Here is a 19582-nt window from a genome sequence, read left to right as displayed (position 1 = left end):
TTACTTTCCTGTTCTCCTGTTCCTGCCCCATCCCTAAGCAACCAGTGATCTACTTGTATCTCATTTAGGGCTCTTTATGGTGCAAGCAATGAGCTATTTAATACGAAGCATTTCTAAGGAAACAAAAATAAAGGTTAATGATTAAAACAAACTACAAATTCTGTTTTTGAGTCCAGAGGGCAGTCAGTCAAGAAAAGCTCTGGCTGTTGGGCTCAAAGCATCTTTAGCTGGTGGAGTGAGGGCAGTTCTGACAAATGTCCTTGTTTGTAGTTTGAATGACTCTGGGATGGTGTTGGGCGTTCTGGTGAGCTTTCTGAGTGGCCCACCTAGCAGCAGTCAAGCAGGTTGTCCATACGTGACTCATCGTGGTGATTTCTCTGTAGTTTGTATCAGCTCCAGTTTGTAGGGCTTCAGGAAAAGGGCAGCTTTAGTTCTTAATGACTCCAAGTTAGCAGGGTAGGAGAAAATTGGAAACGTTAGTTTAAAGAGTTGTAGCCAGATATTGGAGGAAACTAGCAGAGTTCAGGGTCCAGTTTACGAGTAGATAACAAAACCTCAAAGAGCGAATAGGGCTTAGATCTGATAATGGATGTACTGTAGTTTTTTTTATTGTAACATAATGTTCTCTCAACAGTCACCTCCATTCCTATCAAATATAATCACAGCAAGACTAATTGGTAAAGAGTCTCGTCTCATTACACTTGGCCTGATTATTTGCAGAAGTGCTGCAAGAGTAGTGTTTGATCATATCAGCTCTTAAGTCCGCTTTACTGGAACTTTCAAAAGGAATCTCAGATTAGACTTGTAAAAGCTTCTCAAGGGCAGGAAGCCAAGCCAAGTGTCACCATCAGACTTCACCTGCAATAACCAAGATTTGGGTGAATTCCCTTCTTCTTGAGGCCTCCAGTATACCTAAAGATTCCTGGGTCTGCCAGAAAGTGACCTTTCTTACTCACCTGTAAGAGTAGGAACTCTGTAACAGAGGCATCAGGCTGTCTTTTCAGGAGGCTTTATTGGCTCAGTAAAGTCAACTTTAGTTCCTTAAAACTTCTGTTCACATCTGATTCTATGCCTATCATTCTCAAATATGGCATCCCAACCAAAACCCTGGTAATAAACCAATGTTTTCAATTTAGTCCTGTTATACAGAGAAAAGATTCTTATTTAACTTATGGATTTGCACATATATATGTGTATATATATACATATATGAACTACAGTGTCATGAAAATAAGAGCACTCAGAGTTTATAAGTACTGGAGGTATGAGGGAGAAAAACATAAATGTTTCAATTCTGTTTACAAAGATACAATTTATCAGATTACTATAAGTTACAGATAGCTTAAGAGAAAAAAAGTTTTCCTTAAACCTGGAAACAAAACATTAAAGAACTAGCAATATTTCAAACAAAAAGTCATAAAAATTGCAATAATTCTCATCAGTTCATTCAGTCCCATATAATGATTTTTGTTTTGCTAAATCTTGGGTTAGAAGTTTTATGAATCCATCAGCTTTTCTGTTAGTTCTGGAAATCCTTGCTCAGTCCAGTGGCATGGTCTCAAAATTAATTCAAGTGATGTCATCATGGTGCTTCTTGCCTGTAGCTGATTTTAAATGTTTTCAGAGAATGATCAGAATAAAGCTGTAGCTCTTTGTGAATGACAAAAGACTTTAAATAGCCATGGTTAAAGATATGGTGAGAGTTCATTTAAAAAAATGACTCAGTGGACAAGGAAATTTGATTATTTCTAAGGCATACAACGTTTTAAGATAAAAATTGGAATTATGATGATTATATGGACAGTAAGGACACTGACAAATTTCCAGGAATTTTTATGCAATTTTGAAATACTTATATTAGTAACATATATCCATACAAATATAACCTAAGTTAAACATCACTTTTATTTGACAATGCTTCTCATGTAACTTAACATATCAAATAAGCCTAATTAGTTTCATATCACTGTTTTTATAAGGAGAGAGAACAAATCTTTGATATTTTCTGGGGGCCCTCTGGAAAAATCCCAAAGTTGGTTCTAGGTCAAAAAGACTTCATTTCAAATTTGACTTTGGGAGGTTCTCAAATATGTCAACAGGTTTAAGACACTTGATTCAATGTGATCACAAGTCACTGTGAAACAATACTTAGTTATCTCTTTTTTTTTAAGTTATCTCTAACTAAAGTGACTTAAAAGATTTCAAAGGCATGTTCAGAAATTTGCATAGTTATAAAAAGACTTCAGTTCTTTTAATATTGAGAAGACTCAGTTTTCTTAAGTAATCAAAGAGCTGATTAAAACAACAGGAAATTATTTTGATAAGTGCAGAATCTTTGTTTTCTAGGCAGATTATTCAACAGGTAAAGAAAAATCTTTTGCAATAATCCAAGAAAACCTTGTCCTTTTAACAGAGTAAGAAAGTTGAATTCTAGTTTTGCATAGGCACACTGTTGATATTAAAAATCCTTTTTTAAAAAACAAAAATCTTATCATAAATTCATTTAACTTTAGCCAGCTTGACCACACAACGTAAGATTTTTTTTCTTACTCTCTCTTCTCCAACTTTTTATACCTATTTATTTTTTTGTCCTTTATTCTCCTTAAAAAAATGAAACAACCATTAAATAACCTCTAAACTAAGACAAAATTTTTCCCTTAACAAAAACACATCTTCATACCTTATACTTCTATTTTTTTTACCAAAATCACATCTTGCATACTTTGTATATAGAGATTTTTTCTTTACCCTTTTTATTTCTAGTAGTTTCACTTACATATAAGACTAGAATTCTTAACCCTTAGTAATTAACATCTAGTGAAAACTAGGAGGTAGGCAATGGTGAACTGTTTGTCACATACAACATTCTGTAGTAGGTGAGCAAACACTAACAATGAAAAAGATAATCCACAAAATTAACTGGGAAGTGAATTTACTGCCACTGAAATGCAAACAGTAGAACATGCTTTAAAATGGAGACAAAGTACATTTAAAATCTTCAAGAGATAAATGAAAGACTAAGAAAAGAAATTATAAAACAAGTGGGCACATATGAGTCAAGAACAGATGGATAGGAAACACAACCAATTAGCAACCCTGAAAAAGGAAACTAGTCACTGCAGTAACTCAGTAGAGGATGTTAATGCCAGCTGGCCTCAGCCAAAGAGAGAATGAATGAGCCGGACAGCAGGACGGAGGAATTCACCCAGGAAGTGGAGCACAGAGATAAAAGGAAAAAAAGACAGAAAAGAGAAGAGAGCTGGAGGACATATGAGAGATTGAAAGACTCCAGCTGTAGTAGCAGTCCTAGGAAAGAGAATAAAGGAAATGGTGGAGAAGTGAGCACATAGGGTAGGGGGTGCCTGGAGGAAAAGAACCAGATGCAGCTTTTTGACAGACGAGAAGCCATTTTAGCCTAAGCCATTTTGGGATCTAAGCCTGGCCACCATGCTAGCCCTTGAACAGGTGTCCGTAATTAATGATCTTAAGGGAACAAAAGGAGGTGGGAACAAATGACTGTCATCAAGCAAGAGAAGTAAAAAGAGTGAAGATAATAAATCAGTTGTAAAGACTCCTAGTTCTGTTTCAGTGATAAAGATTAGCCTGAAGGCTCAACCCCGAGACCAACTGGAACCTCAGGGGTGATAATGTTGACCTTTTCTGACCCTCGTGACCTCAGTCAACTAAAACTTGGACTCTGGTGACCTTTGCCCCAATTCTATGCTGAAGCCCCTTCATGAATATGCATATTCCCTTAGCTTAAAAGTTTCCCAATTTGCTGTTTGGAGGGACACCGCTTTGGGAAATATCCCTGATGTTCTCCTTACTCGCTGCAAGTGATAAATCCTTCCTTCTCCCACTCTTTGTCTTGGTTGTGTCTTTTGGCTCAACACCCACCAAGAGGTGAACCCAGTTTTCAGGTAACAGTGATATTAGAGAATTACTAAGCATTTTACAGAATAAAAAAGACAGAAATGAGTGTTCAGTTTGAAAACAGACAGTGATGATGGAGCAAAATGTGTAAATATGTCAGTCAGACCCATCACAGTGAAGTTGAGGACGTCAAGGGACAAGAGCAAGCCTGCAATCACTCAGGGAGGAAGGGGGGCGGCAGTTGGCGAGGATGCTGTGAATTGTGAGGTGCAGGCTGTGGACTCCGTGGGATGCAGAGGGGTTCCCTGTGAGCCTGGAGCAGCTGGCATGGCTTTGCTGATGAAGAGCTGGGAGGCTGGAGAGGAGCAAAGGACTCCCGGCAGGCAGATCAGTGAACAGAGGTCCACATGGGGATTTTGGGGGGACTGCCAGGAGGGAAAAGTCTGCCCAAATTTGACATTCACTTTTTCTGTTATTCAGGTTTACAGCTGGAATAGTTTTATTAGACAGATTCTGCATTTTCTACACAGCGTTGAAGTAGAACTAGTTACATTAGTGAAAATCAACTACTCTTGGTGTCCTTCAAGACTATGCATGTAATTATTCAGTAAATACTGGCTGGACCTGGTCTTGTTCTGTGACAGGCATCTGTGACAGGCACAGCTTAGGCTCTTGGGGACCTGGGACATAGGAAGACCAAGTCCCAGTTGTCATGCGGCTCAGGTTCAAGTGAGTCAGACGATAATTATTAAGAAAGCAAATAAGAGAATATTAGTGGCAAGAGACTAACAGAGTGTACTGGGTCAGATAGTGGCCCCAAATCCATGTCCTCCTGGAACCTCAGAATGTGACCTTGCTTGGAGGGAGGACCTTTGCAGATGTAATTAGTTAAAATCAGGTCCTACTGTCTGGGGTGGTCCCCAAAGCCACTGCCTAGTCCTTCTTAGAAGAGGCAGGGATACACCTAGGAGACGGGCACAGGTGGCAGGGATGCGGCTACGAGCCAAGGAACACGAGGATTGCCAGCCACGCCCCGCCCCGCCCCCCCCCACGAGGGAAGAGCAGGAAGGACCCTCCCCTGGAGCCTTCAGAGGGGGTGTGGCCCTGCTGACACCTTGAGTTCTAACTCCAGAACTGTGAGCCTTTGAACTCCTGTTGTCCTAAGCCACCCAGCCCCGTGGCACTTGGTTCCGGCAGCTACAGGAGCCTAGTACACAGAGATTGAAAAGTTCCTGCCCTGTCCTTGAAATGGCCCTCGTTCTTGACTTTTCACGTGTTGAACTTTCGTCCCCAACTGCACAGTAGCCCGTGGCACGGATTCAGGAGGAGGCCAAGCCTGGAATTCTTCCTTCCCTTTATCGCTGGGACCTTGCTTCCCAGTGGTGAAGGTCATAAAGCCCCATGTTTTGAAATCAAAACAAGTTTGTGCTGTGAACTTCAGCTTTAGAAGATAAGATTTAAAGGAGTATCTAGGTAAAAAGCAGACGTGTTCTCTGGTGACAGCTCCGTTTGGACCAGTCCTGCCAGAACCCTGTCCTCCTCTCCCGCCCCGCTGAGGTGCCTCTGCTCCTCCCTGGTCACCCTCCTGCGGCTCTAAGTCTGGGTCTCCCTGCCTCTCGGGTCCCACTGACCTCAGCCCCACCATCCCGTTCCCCTACTCCCTCATTCTGCCGCCGGAACGCCCCGAGTTCACCTCTTGTGCCCTGAGATCATTCAGTCACTCCTACAGGTATTTTAGATTTATTCTGTTAGCACTCTTATGCAAAAATCCCTCAAAAGAGATTTAGAAGAAGGAAAAGGGGGCGGCGGCTGTGGTGTAGCCTCAGCCAGGAGCTCTGAAGATCTCAGGTTCACCCTAGGTTTGGGCTCCAGGCCGGGCCCCGCACCACTGACGCTCGGGATGGACACCCTCCCCTCTCGGAGCGGGAGCCCTGGGTTCCAGGTGCGGGATCAGAGCCACAGGCTCGCCTCTGACGAGTTCACCGTCCAGCTCTAAGTGGTGACAGCACGCTCACCGTTTCAGACCCTCTGCCCCGACTCGGTGGGCGTGGCTGCCTGTCTGCGGGAGAAACAGCAGAGGGGTCTCTGGCGAGTTCAGTCCCTCCTCTGCTCCACGTATTTGTCTCTGTGCTGCCCATGTTTCCAGAAGACAGAGGCTCCAGAGGCAGTGAGCCCCGGCGGTCCCTCAGGCTGATGTCAGGAGAGGCCCAGGTCCCTGGCCAGACGGGAAGAGGTGGCCTCGCTCACTGGCAGGCCAGCTTCCTGGTCCCCGCAGCCTGTGCAGGCGGCCGGCTCCCCACCGGCAAAGACCACAGGCGGTGGAGAAACACGCACGCCCCCGCCGTCAGGAGCCGGGTCTTTGGACTGGCCGCCTGCCGCCCCGGATGGAGCATTCCGGAGCCCCGGGCCTCGAAGGGCCGGCCGCTGTGGGAACTGACCTCGGGCCCTTCCTGGCGGCACGTGGTGGTGCTTTGTGCCCGTTTCAGAGCCTGTGCCCCCTGCCCGCAGCGGGCCGTCGGCCATCGAGAGGGCCAGAGCCTGTTCTCAGCTCCACGTGCGCCCCAGGCTAGCGCCCGGGGCCTCCTCCGTCCCCGCTTCTGGTGACCTCTGCCCTCCGCGGCCCTGCCGAGCCTGTGCTGGCGTCCCAGCCGCCTGTGTGCAGCGTGCGGGTCACCTCTGGGTCTGGGAGTGAGGCTCGGCCACTGACCTCTCCTCTCTGGGGTCAGACTCGCGCGGCAGACCCCACGAGAGGATGGTGGACACGCTGCAGTTCTTGGGACGTTCTGGGGCGTTCCGCTCCTTGAAACTGCCTCCTTGGCCCTGGCGTGAGTCCAGGCTATCCTCTGAAAGCCACGCCCTCACCAGCCTGCAGGACTGGTTAACCTCAGCGGGAACCGCTGGGCTCAGTTCAGAGCCAGCAAGGGAATGAACACAAGCCGGAAAAGCCTGTGTTTCGGTTTGGAATTTTTGTTTTTAATCCTCTCGTGGTGAGATAAACGAGGCTAACAGAGCATTTTTCCTGTGTTATAAAATTCATCAAAGCAGACACCGGCAGAGCGACCTCTGTAAAGGTCACACCGAACTCTATAAAGGACTTGGTAAGCAGAATTCTTGGCATCCAGGTTGATAATGGCACTAAAGTTTCTTACGGGCGGAAAAGGGTTTGGCTGATGGGCCATTGTATGTACCCTTGGCCCAGGCTGTGTGGGGTGAGAGCGCTTTCATTTTCTATTCTTTATTCTGTTCAACATCAGAAACTAACAACCACCCCAGGCTCCTTCTGAGATGCCTGCTGTTTTTGTGGCAGGAGATAGAGAAGTGTCATTGGTTGAGGCAGCCCATGGGATCTCAAGGCCACTGTCAGCTAGGTACATGGCTCACCTGACTGTCTCCAGTTGTTGGCTGAGGCTAGGAGAGAGCAGAGTGACCACTGAGGCCTGCGTCCAGTGGGAGGCGAGGCTTTGAGGAAGTGAAGCTCTTTGGATTAGGGGAAGGACGGGGTGGGGGATGGTTACACCGCAGAGGTGTGGCCTGACTTTGAGAAGTCAGGAGGTCCTTACATTTAAATGTAAGTACTCAGCACAGGGGCACGTGGAACTTCGGTTCCCAGTCTGAGAACAACCAGCTGGAATTAACAGGAGCCTCTGGAGCAAAGGGGTTTCCTCTGCGAGGCCCTGCAGCCCAGGCTGGGCCACCGGCCCCCCAGGAGGACACTAAGACCTGGGCTTCCGTCTCTGCTCCCTGACCCTCACCCTCACCTTGCCTTCTCCAGCGACTGCTCCTTCCTGCGAAGGCCAAGGCCAGGAATACCCTTTCTAAGTCCCCAGGGTTTTGTTGGGTGATTCGTTCAGGTCAAACATGACTATAACCCAAGAAAAGAAACAGAACGATGAGGAACACAAGAGACTCGGGAGGAGACCAAAGGATGCCCAGGGGCCCCACCCGGGATCCTGAGAGCAGGATGAGTGCCCATGGCCGGTCTCTGCGGGCCTGAAGGCGAGTGGAGAGGGGAGACAGACGGGGGACGGCTCTGGGGGCGAGGGGTGCGGTGGTGCAGGCCCTGTGGGCAGGACCGCATCTCCAGGAACAAGCCTGATGGAAGCTCAGTCCTCAGGAAGGACTCTCGTTCCTCACAATCGAGGTTTTTCCTTCCTCTCCTTTTCCTTTGGCTTCCTTTTCCTCTTCAAGTTTTCCTTTCATATTTCATTGGAGAGAAGCACCAAATAATTTTTTTAATTAATTATATTTATTTTGGCTGCATTGGGTCTTCGTTGCTGCACGCGGGCTTTCTCTAGTTGCGGTGAGCGGGGGCCACTCTTCGTTGTGGTGTGCGGGCTTCTCATTGTGGTGGCTTCTCTTGTTGCAGAGCACGGGCTCTAGGCACGCGGGCTTCAGTAGTTGCGGCACACGGGCTCAGTAGTTGTGGCTTGCGGGCTCTAGGGCGCAGGCTCAGTAGTTGTGGCGCACGGGCTTAGTTGCTCCTCAGCATGTGGGATCTTCCTGGACCAGGGCTTGAACCCATGTCCTCTGCATTGGCAGGCAGATTCCTAACCACTGCGCCACCAGGGAAGCCCCCAAATAATTTTTTAATGCAAATTGAATGAATGAAAAATAAAAACAGTTCAAATATTAATTTAGATGGATCGGCTGCAAAAAATTTCCTCCTCCATTTTCACGAACCTCATCGTCCTGCCACTGTGGGTCTGCAGGGGCCTTTTCCTCCTGGGTCCTCGCAGCCCCTGGCTCTAGGCTCTGCCCACGGGACTTAGCTGCCCTCAGAAGGTGAATTGCGTGCCCTCAGAAGGTGAATTGGGAGCCGCGGAGGAGGACGGGGGAGATGCTGAACAGCTCACTGGCGCCATCTTCTGGCCCAAGTGCTTCGTCCACTCACGGAGGAGCATGGCTCGCTTTGACCCTGGTTTTACCCCCACCTTAGCTTCCTTTATAGACATTTCTCATACTCAGTAATATGTTTATATTGTTGAATGCTTACATTTATTATTATTTTTATAACAACTGTTTTGCAATACAATTCATTTTCCTTACAATCCACCCACTTACAGTGTGCATTGCAATTCAGTGGGTTTTAGTACGTTCAGAATTGCACGACTGCCACAATCAACTTTAGAACATTCTTATCACTGAAAATGAACCCCCAACTCATCAGCAGTCATACCCCATTTTCCCCCAATCCTCCCAGCCCTAGGCAACCACCAATCTACTTTTGTCTCTTAGGATTTACCTATTCTGGACATTTCACATAATTGGACTGATCCAATGTGTAGTCTTTTGTTTCTGGTTCTTTCACTTAACAGAATGTGTTCAGGTTCTTTCGTACTGTAGCACGTGTCAATACTTCATTTCTTTTTATGGCTGAGTCATATTCCATTGTGTGTCTGTACCACATTTTGTTCATTCAGTCGTTCATTACTGGTCATTTGGATTGTCTCCAGCTTTGGCTATTACAAATAATGCTGCTGTAAACATACAAGCACAAGTTGTTGTGTGGACGTATGCTTTCATTTCTCTTGGGCACACACCTAGGAGTGGGATTTCTGGGCTGTAAGATACGCTACGCTTAATCGTCTGAGGAGCTGCCAGGCTGTCTCCAAGGCAGCCACACCATTTTACATCCCCAGCAACAGTGCACGAGGGTTCCAGTCCCTCCCCGTCCTCGCCAGCTCTTGCTGTCATCTGGCAGTTTGATTTTAACCATCCTGAGTGGTGTGAACTGTGGTCACATCGCAGTTAGATTTGCGTTTCCCTGGTGCTAACGATGTTGAGCATCTCTTCATGTGCTTGTTGGTCATTTGTATGTTTTCCTTGGAGAAATGTCTATTCAAATCTTTTGCCCATTTTTAATTGGGTTAATTTGTCTTTTCTTATTGAGTTGTAGTAGTTCTTTATATTCTAGACCCAAGTCCTCCCCTTGGCTCTGTTGGTGCCTGCAACTGGAGGCCAAGGGAAGAAGCAGCCTGAACCTAAGATGTCTCTAAAAACTAAAGTCTATTTCAGAAATGAATAGAGCCAATCCAGAAGGAAGAGTTGCTTTGGAAGAAGATAATTGGTTTAGTCTGCAACCTGGAAGTCCTACGCTCTTCTGGACACAGTTTTTCTGCTCTGCACCCAGCCTGGAGCCTGCTGTGGGAGTCCAGAGAGACTAGGAAGGGGTCACAGGGAGAGGGGGGAGGGAGGAAATGGGGTCTTGGGCAGAGGAAGGAAGGGACCCGTCAGGGATGGAAGCAGAGAGGCCAGATTGGTGGCAGGGAAAGAGGAGAAAGCCACGGACCGGGGGCTCCCAGGCAGAGACTGTGGCCAACAGTGTCCACATGATCGCCAGTCCTGCGATGTTATTTATCACAGCGTGGCTTGTAAGTTTCTTCTCAAGGTATTCTAACCTCAGGAGCTGATGGAAAGAAACCCTACAGCACTGCACAGGATTTTATTCAGTCCTTACTTTTCTAATATTTCATAAAGTGGTTAATCACACAAAGAAGGCTTGTTGCTGTTTCTTTTGTTGGTTTTGTTTTTAATTATCTCACGTTTTTCTCTCTTATAAATATTGCCCTTAACACCTGGGATGTAGGGAGCTGACTTAGCTTTATAGGAAGTGAACCCATAGGAAAATTGTGTCATAGAAAAAAAACAAACAACAGCATTGCTTAAATACAAGCTTGTTAACTTGGTTTCTATCTTATTAAAATTCTTTAGCATTGCAAATGAAGGGTTTGGGTGAAGATATAGCAAAAAATATATTTCCCATTCTACTACCTTGTGTTATTTTAGTTCAGAAGACTGGAATCAGCTGTGTTGGATAATATTAACTTTCTTGAAGTATTTGAAAGGTGGAAAGTCCAAAACCTGGTCCTTATTTTAAAATATCCCCCTGTCACATGCTCACAGGCATCATCTCTCCTTGCTTTCCTGTTGCTGCTGGACGGAGGCATGTTCTCACCGTCCTCCCCGCCCACCGGGCTGCTAGAGAAGGTCTTCCAATACATCGATCTCCATCAGGATGAATTTGTACAGGTGAGAGACACGGCACGCACAAAATGCTTGGGTATGCCCTTTGGGAATCTGGGAGAATGGTTATTTGCTGGGAGATGCGGATTTTTTTTTTTTTTTTGCTTGACAACTCCATTTAAAATGCCTGTGACTCCTCATTGACTTAGAATAATAAATGTTGGTTAGATTCAGGTAAGAGATCCCTTCCGGCCATTCCTTCCAAAAAGGGCATTCCCAGCACATTTGATCTAGGAATGTCTGTTTAGCAATGACCAGCAAGCTCCGTTGAGCTCGCCTTTACTCTGGACCGTCATCAGGTGGCCCATCCTCCCCTTCAGAGACCCTCTCCACCTGCAAAACTAGCTGAAGTGCATCCTCCCCGTTCCGTCACCACCCGGCACGTCCCTCTCCTGCTGGCTCTCCTGTGCCCCTGGCACGTTGGCCCACCTCCACCGCCCGGGAACTCCCTGAGGCCGCCCTGGACCCTGGACCGCGAGCCCCCGACACTGTGTCTGGCACACGATGTGTGTTCAGTGTACATTTATTGGGTCAACCAACCCGTGTCGGGAATACTCCTGTGCAAACAGACGTGAATCCCCCATGATTCACACTAAAGCACAAAGCTCAGGGTACAGGCTGCAGTGCCTAAGCTTGACCTTCATGGAATCCTTCCTCGTGTGGGCGTGCTAACTTGATGTAAGTGCCGTTGGGAGGTTGAAACCCGACTGGGGTTCGCAGTGCAGGCTGGAATTCACAGCGGGGAGAGAAAAGGCATGCGGTGGGAGCATGCGCCAATGTGGGCCTCTCAGCCCAACGCTGCTCTGTGCAGCGTCCTCATGTCCTCCCAGTCCGTTAAGTTTAGCGCTAACTTGGCAGCATCCGCCCTACAGATTCCAGTTTAAAAATGTAAAACACAATACTCCTTCAGGTCAAATACATTTCTTCACAATAAAAACAGAAGTGCTACAACCAGGATAGAAATCAAACTAAAATAAGTTAGGAAGTAGAGTCCAAAATCACATGTATGGTTTTTAATAAACACTGCGTCTGTCCCAGTGTAAGCGGCTCAAGTACGGACCCTGGAATGGGAAGGATTGTTCCTAACATTGAGAATCAGCTGTGGTTACGGAGCTCCCACGGGGCGAGGCTGCGGCCTGGGTCTCCCGTGTATACGTTCTCACTCCGTCCTCACCAAGAAAGGCGTGTTTCCTCTTCTGTCCCCAGAGTGTGGGTTTTCTGCACAACAAGCAAGTCTCCAGTTCTCTGTGTGCCCCCCCCCCCCCGGGGTCCTGCGACGTGGCTCACCTCTGACACTGTCTTCCTGGAGGTAGTGTCACCCCTACCCCGATGCCGACCTCAGACGCCAGTAGCTGGTGGTGGGTCCCCAGGTTGCCCACACTTCTGCCTGACTCGGCTACAGATCAGGGCCTCTGGTGACCCCTCCTCAGGCTCATCGTTTGCTAGAACAGCTCGCAGAACTCAGGGACATGCTTCTACACGTTTGCCCGGGGCGGGAGCTTCTGTCCTGTGGGTTGCAGGGCACCCCTTCCCAGCCCGGAAGTTCTCTGAACCCCGAGCCTCGGGGATGTTTATGGAGGCTTCGTCACGTAGGCATCACCGATTCTTAGCTCCATCTCCAGCCTGTCGTCCTTCCCCCAAGGTGGGGAGCTGGGGCTGGAAGTTCTGAGCGTCTGATCACGGCTCGGTCTTTCTGGTGACCGGCCCACATGCCCAGAAGCCTCCAAAGTTCCTCACTAGAACAAAAGCACGCTCCTTTTCACCTGGGAAATCCCAAGGGCATTAGGAGCTCTGTGTCAGGACCCGGCGTCGAAGACCAAATATTAGAACAAGAGATGCTCCTAGTACCTTATCGCTTAGGAAATTGTAAAAGTTTTAGGAGCGCTGGCCGGGAACCGGGGAGAAAGACCAAAGTGTGTATGTGTTACTGTCTCACAGCATTACACCCACCATAATCCGCAGAGAGGGAGCCTCACGCCCCTCCTGCAGTGGAGAAAGCTGAGGCCAATTCCAGAGCTTCAGAAATGTCCTTGAAGTCACCCACCTGTAGTGGGCAGAACCAGGACCAGGAACTCAGGTTGTCTGCCTGCCCAGCCCTGAGTTCAAACTCGGGGTTACACCCCCTCCCGGAGCCTGCAGGTGCAGCGGGGGGACCTCAGAGCTGAAATGCACGGGATGGTCACAGGGGGTCCTGCAGCCTAGCTGAGGCCACCGTGGGGTAGATCAGAGTGACCTGCAGGGACGTTTGTGGGAAGCCGAGCCCTCGAGGGGCGCCTGCTCTCAGTTCCTAGAGACCACAAGGGGGGCGGGGACCCGCGCCTTCTGTATGAGCCTGGTGGCGCTGAGGGGCCCAGGCCAGGCTTCAGAGGCGGCCTTCCACCAACCGTCCCGTCCTGCATTGACCAGCCGTCGCTGGCTTCTGGGCTCCTGGTCACGCCTCCAGCTGTCGTCTGCCAGCTCGGTCTCCAGGTCAGATGAGGGCGCTGGGGACCCGGCGAGGTGCGCCCCCAAGAGTGGACGCGGATGACCCGCGCGCTGACCGCCTGTCGCCTTTCCTCCCAGACGCTGAAGGAGTGGGTGGCGGTCGAGAGCGACTCGGTCCAGCCCGTGCTGCACCTCCGACGAGAGCTGCTCAGAATGACGGGCCTGGCTGCAGACCGGCTCCGGAACCTGGGAGCCCACGTGGACTTGGTGGACGCAGGTTTTCAGCAGGTGCTGGCATCCCCTCCCGCGTCCGAGCGGCCACTTCCCTGGGCATCAGCCAGGCTTCCCTTCGTGGTGGCAGGATGGGGGTTTGCTTGCCCTCATGCTCAGCAGAAGCAGCACCGCGATTCCCAGTAAGGGCGAAGATGTCCACCTCGTCCCACAGGAGGCTGTAGCATCGACCTCTCGTCCTGTCGGGACCGGGGGGGACGGGGGGAAGGTGGAGGGGGCGCGTGAAGGCCCCCCACTTGTGCTGTTCATGTCCTTCACGTGCTTCACATTTCTCCCAGATGGCTCTTTCCCTTAAGTTCAAATGCCTCTTTCTCAAAGGACCCAATCCCTCATCAGAATCAAGGCTTATTACTGCCCCTCGGGAGTAGATGGGTCTTTAATCTACCCTCCCAGTGTCGCCTGCTTTAGCACTGACGAGCCTGAATAGTCTGTTAACAGGACTGTGTCCACCTGATTGGAGCTAGTAACAGACTCCTAACGCCATCCATGCCTTTGAATTTTCTGGAAGAACCAAATGGCTTTTTTTCAAAAAAGTTACCCATATTCCGTCTGCAGCTGCCTGATGGTCAGAGCCTCCCGATACCTCCCATCATCCTGGCCGAACTGGGGAATGATCCCAAGAAGCCCACCGTGTGCTTCTACGGCCACTTGGACGTGCAGCCTGCCAGACAGGAGGATGGGTGGGTCACGGACCCTCACACGCTGACGGAGGTGGATGGTCAGTGACACCTCGTGCTGGGCTCTTCTGTGGGTGAAGGACTGCTCGTAGGGCTTAAGAATCCGAGATGTGACTGCCCCGGGCTCCAGGCCTCACGTGCCGTTGTTAGGAGTGCAGAGAACTCTGCTCTCATGGTCCACAGGTTGGTCCAATGAGGCTGATTTTCTTTCAGTTGTTAAAGAAACCATGAACCTTTGTGCCCCTGGGCAAATCAAGTTCCCATTAGGAGAGTTCTTGGGTTTCAAGGAAAATAGTTGTGTAGGTCACATATTTTCTTTTTTAAAAACACCAAATGTAATTATGTTTTATAAAGACAAGAAAAAGAAAGGTTAATGGAGAGACACATACACCCTTTTTCACTGTCCTGCTAATTGTAAAATCTCAGAGTGAGAGGCTATATTACGTGACATTCTGCAACAAACCCGCGGGTCTTCTTCAATGAACTTGGATGAAATGGCTAATTACTATTAAGGCCAAAGGGATCTGTATATTTCAAATTAGCTTACGTTTGCTGGCTAGCATACTATTTGTACATAAGAAACAATACTTTGTGATTTCAGAGCAAGACTTCTGCCTAGAAAAATAGAAAGCACCATTAAAACAATTACCCGTAAAGCTACCTTTGGTTTTGGCTCACTAAACTTGGCAGAGGTGTCCATGCTTTTCTGAAAATTCTTCCCCCAATTTTAAAGGAAAACTGTATGGCCGAGGAACGACAGACAACAAAGGCCCTGTTTTAGCGTGGATCAACGCTGTGAGCACATTCAGAGCCCTGGACGAGGTAGGTGCCGGCTGTGCTTGGGAGCAAGGGTGATGATGGCGATGGTGATGGTGATGGTGATAATGGTGATGATGGTGACGGAGGCAGCTGGCTTTGAGGTGCACGATGTCCTTTACTCTTCCAGCAATCCGCAGAGGAATGTGTTACAATCACACGCATTTTACAGATAAAGAGAGAGAGGCTTGGGAAAGGAAGGGAACATACTCAAAGCCACCCAGCTGGTCTGGGGCAGGGTGATACCTTGATCCCGTGCTGTTGACATGCAACAATGTGACACAGCAAAAAACATGAGCCTGTGGCTACACCACCATCTGCTGGGACTTGTCTTTTTTTATCTTCAACTTACTCAGCTTATCTTTTTTATCTGCAACCCGTCCCTCTTATCACAAAGTATGGTTTTGTTAATAGAGACAGACATACACTTTAAGAAATATATTAGCTGCTTTGCAAATTATCAGGATAGCGATCTCTGGGGTGTGACGTTCTGTCTGAATCCCTGAGTTCTTTCTATTCTTGTGGGAAGTGGTTTCAGTCCGTCCAAGGAGGGGTTATGGTGGGGTGCAGCTTTGAGGGGAGGGCTACTCTCTCAGACCACCAACTAAAACTGTGTCGTTTGCTGTGCTCATGAGGATGGTTTCATCTTGCACTGCTCTTTTCTCTTCTGGTAATGAGCATGCTTACACTCCAAACAGGATCCAATCTAGCTGTGTGGCCATGGGTGGGAGACTTAACCTCTCTGGGCTTCAGATTCTGTTCTGTAAAAGTGAGGGTGTTGATATGGGCGCCCGGCCCTCTAACACTGGGTGGATTTGATGGTGTGAGTCCATCCCTTTCATGCAGAAATGGCCCTGCTAGTCGGTGAGCTTGAGCCTGTGCCAGGGAGACCAGGCCCAGGGATGAGACCCAGCCTGTTCCAGTCTGGGCTCCACAGAGTATGGGCTCTGTAACCTGGGGGTGCAGAAGGAGTTTGTGGGGTCACCTTAAAAATGTGCAGCCTTGCTACCTTTCCCTCATCTTACTTGTGTGGCTGAATTGAATTAAGCACTTTGGAACACTGGGAATTTAAGAGGAAGTGGGGCCCATTTGTTGGGTTCATGGACAGAAAGGGACGTGTCGGCAGTCACAGGGCAAACCCCCGCCAACCATCCCCACCCCGTCCCCAAAGAGGCTCTGGGAGCAGCACACTCCTTCCGAGACAGGGCTGCGAGGTCGGGCTGGGATGATGTGCCTGTCTGGTGAGGACTGGGGTGGGTCCATCTCCGGGCACCGTGTCCACTTGTCCACAAGACAAGTGGAGCGGCCCAGCTGTTGCCCGAGGTTCAGGTCCTTGATGCTGCTTCTCCCAAATCCTGTCCATCGAGCAGGTCCTGACGTTGCGTTTTTTCTTTCTCGGAGGTGATTTCATCAGACTCCAGGGGCTTCTCTCTCATGAGTCTGTTGTCTCCTGAGACATAAGCAGAAGAGAGGGTTTCACTGCTCTCACTTGACTGCTTCATCTCACTGAGTAAGACAGGCTTAGTGAGTCAGGATGCTTTTCTGCCTGGGCCCTGCTGACCACTGCAAGGTTGTCCTCTTGTTCATGGCACTCCCCTAAGTAAGCCCTTGGTTTCTCTCTCTCTCTCTCTCTCTCTCTCTCTCTCTCTGTTTTCTTTCTTCCTCCCTCCCTTCCTTCCTTCCTTTCTCTCTCTCTCTCCCCCTCCTTCCCTCCCTCCCCACGTCCCACCCCTCTCTCTCGTTTTCTGTCCTTCTTTCTTAAGAAGAGGAAAGCAATATTTATAAGACAGGTCCTATATAAAGGTCAAAATCCGCTTTGCTTTTTATTTGTTTGTTTTTGCGGTATGTGGGCCTCTCACTGCTGTGGCCTCTCCCGTTGCGGAGCACAGGCTCCGGACGCGCTGGCTCAGCGGCCATGGCTCATGGATCCAGCCGCTCCGTGGCACGTGGGATCTTCCCAGACCGGGGCACGAACCCGTGTCCCCTGCATCAGCAGGCAGACTCTCAACCACTGCGCCACCAGGGAAGCCCTGCTTTGCTTTTTAAATTTCAACTCTGAAACGTATAATCGCAAACAAAACAAGCAATCCCCACTCTGCCCTTAGAAAAGTCAGTTAATCTCCCTGAGCCTCACTCCCCTCATCCATGATCTAGGAATGAGCATATCTGTCTCCAGGCTTGTTGCGTGGATTCAGTGAATATGGAAAGGTTCCCTGGAGCCTGCGAGTACTAGGCCCTTTATGAGCTCTGGTCTCTTCTTTCCTCGTTCCCTTCTGCCCTCCATCCCCTCTTTCTGTCTTGCTTACAGAGCACTTAAATGTACATCACCTCACTGGATCGTCTTACCAAGAGGCAGAGCAAGTATTAACAGAGAAGTGGGCTGCCGAGAGGTGAAATGGCTGGTCCCGGGTCCCTGGGTGTCAAGGGACAGAGCAGAGACCAAAGCCCAGGCTGGGCTGCCAGCCCCACGTCCTCCTCCAACACTTAATAGCTATTGACTTGTATTTTATTAATCACATTTTGCCAGAAAATTCTTAGGCTTTCCAGCTACTTCTTGGGAATTGTTTTCTAGTTAAATGTTAATAAGGAGCTTTCAAATATTAAGATTTCAGAACTTTAGCTTAACTTCCTAAAACACATAGAAATGTATTCAAGGAATGCATTGAAAAACTTGTTATGCCCAAATGCCCTTAAGCAGCTGAATGACTGAAGGTCACATTTCCTAATACATAATCCTCCACTCATCCTGCCTTTGTTAATCTGGGGCCAGGCAATCCCACTTATTAGAGCTAATGAGTGTGTTTGCGTTGCCTCGTCTGCATAGAATAACTGTTCACCCCCCGCCCTGCACGTGCCTTATGCTCTAGGAAAAGCCCTCGACCCCTCTTCTCCACACGGCTCTCAAAGATATGAAGTTATAAATTATACAGATACAAAAGATCAAAACCAAATGGGGGAAAGGCACATTGTAAAAATTTTAAAGGCGCTATTCCATGTCCTAATATTAGAGAAAAACTCAAGGTCCATTTTGCTGCAAGATCAAAGCCTTTGAATAAGTTAAAAGGCAGATTGAACTCATAGCTGAAAGATACAGATACTTGAAATGAAAATTATCCTGAGGCTTAAACATTAGACAACCTTTCAAAGGAAAGAGTTCTCATTTATCATGCTCAGAATTATGAGGACAGAAAAGAGATTTGTAATCGAGTAACCTTTCTGGAAAAATTCCTTCTGGGGAGAAAGAGGAACGGGCTTCTCTGCAGGGGCCGAGCGGAGCCCCATATGGTGGGCGCAGCCTTTTCTTTAGGGATGCCCTGCCCAGATCCTCTGTCATCAGTCTTAGGTTGATGGCTCACTGGCCATTACCTTGAATTCTCCGTCAACCTGAGTTCAAACTCCTTCGTTATAAACAGAGCTTTTGGGAATGTATATAATAATTCAGTGTGTTTAAGTTACATGCAAACAAATCCTGGATTTTAAAAGGGGAAAGGGCAAGGTGTCCACTTTTTTTGACAGCGTGGTTTGCTCCACTGTTAATTCAGGATCTGCCCGTGAACGTCAAATTTGTTATCGAGGGGATGGAGGAGGCTGGTTCTCTTGCCCTGGAGGAACTTGTCCAGAAAGAGAAGGCCGGGTTCTTCTCAAGTGTAGACTACATCGTGATTTCAGACAATCTGTGGATCAGCCGGAGGACGCCCGCGCTCACGTGTGGGACGCGAGGGAACAGCTACTTCATGGTGGAGGTACTTGCCAACGGCAGCCGCCTGGAGGTGGATCCGTGCTGGGGTCCCGGCGGGGAGGACAGAGAGTAGACCCCGACCCGGGGGCATGGCCCCGGGGGCATGGCCCCGGGGGATCACGGGGTCCTGGGACTGGGGGAGTTCATGAAGCACCCCAGCCATGAACGCATGTGCTGTGTACGTTTTTCTGGAGAGAAGATTCAGAGGGGTTTGTGACTCACTACGTTTTAGGAACTCCAGCTGTGAAATTTGGAGGCAGGCACGGGGGCACTGGGGTAAGGAGACTGACCGCCTGATTGGGTTCTGGGGATGCTGTGAGCGGCCGTTACCTGCTCTGCCCACCATGTCTTGGACAGAAAGAGAAGGGGTGCCAGCACTGACAAGGCCGGCACCCGAGGTCTGGCTCATCCGACGAACAGCCTTGCGCGCACCTTAACCTCTGAGCCTGTTTCCTTACCTCTGAAGTGAGCACAGTAATCCTCCCAGGCTTGCTGTGATCACTAAAAGCGACCTCGCGTTCCGCCCTGACACGTAGTCTGCTTCCTGCTCCTTTTCTATTAATGCAGACAAGCTGTGATGGAGCCTGCAATTTAGAATCAGAAAGTCCTCCCTCATAGAGCAGCTGGAAACCGCAAAGCAGGGGTGGTGGGGGGGTGGGGGGGTGGTGTATGAGAGCCAGAGGGCGGGTGCGATCCTGAGCCGGGAAGGGCTTCCGCTCTCCCGTTGGGGTCCCGGGCA

General features: G+C 48.9%; 1 protein-coding gene across 4 annotated transcripts in view; it reads left to right on the top strand.

Moving 5' to 3' along the window:
- The window catches only part of CNDP1 (carnosine dipeptidase 1), a 32995-nt gene that overhangs the window by 760 nt on the left and 12653 nt on the right, over positions 1-19582 (top strand). For 3 of the 4 annotated variants that reach the window (XM_029229993.1, XM_029229983.1, XM_029230002.1), the window contains exons 2-6: positions 10777-10902; positions 13459-13608; positions 14167-14329; positions 15022-15110; positions 18647-18847. In XM_029229993.1, the coding sequence (XP_029085826.1) occupies positions 10777-10902; positions 13459-13608; positions 14167-14329; positions 15022-15110; positions 18647-18847 (729 nt within the window). Of the gene's footprint in view, positions 1-6761; positions 6972-10776; positions 10903-13458; positions 13609-14166; positions 14330-15021; positions 15111-18646; positions 18848-19582 lie in introns of those variants that run through there. The other variant, XM_029230012.1, reaches the window with a different exon arrangement.

This window comes from Monodon monoceros, unplaced genomic scaffold (assembly GCF_005190385.1).
Source record: "Monodon monoceros isolate NGI ecotype Baffin Bay Population unplaced genomic scaffold, NGI_Narwhal_1 Super_Scaffold_1, whole genome shotgun sequence".
Classification (NCBI taxonomy): domain Eukaryota; kingdom Metazoa; phylum Chordata; class Mammalia; order Artiodactyla; family Monodontidae; genus Monodon; species Monodon monoceros.
The sequence above is the reverse complement of the archived record's forward strand: the minus strand, read 5'-3'. Positions and strand labels throughout refer to the sequence as shown.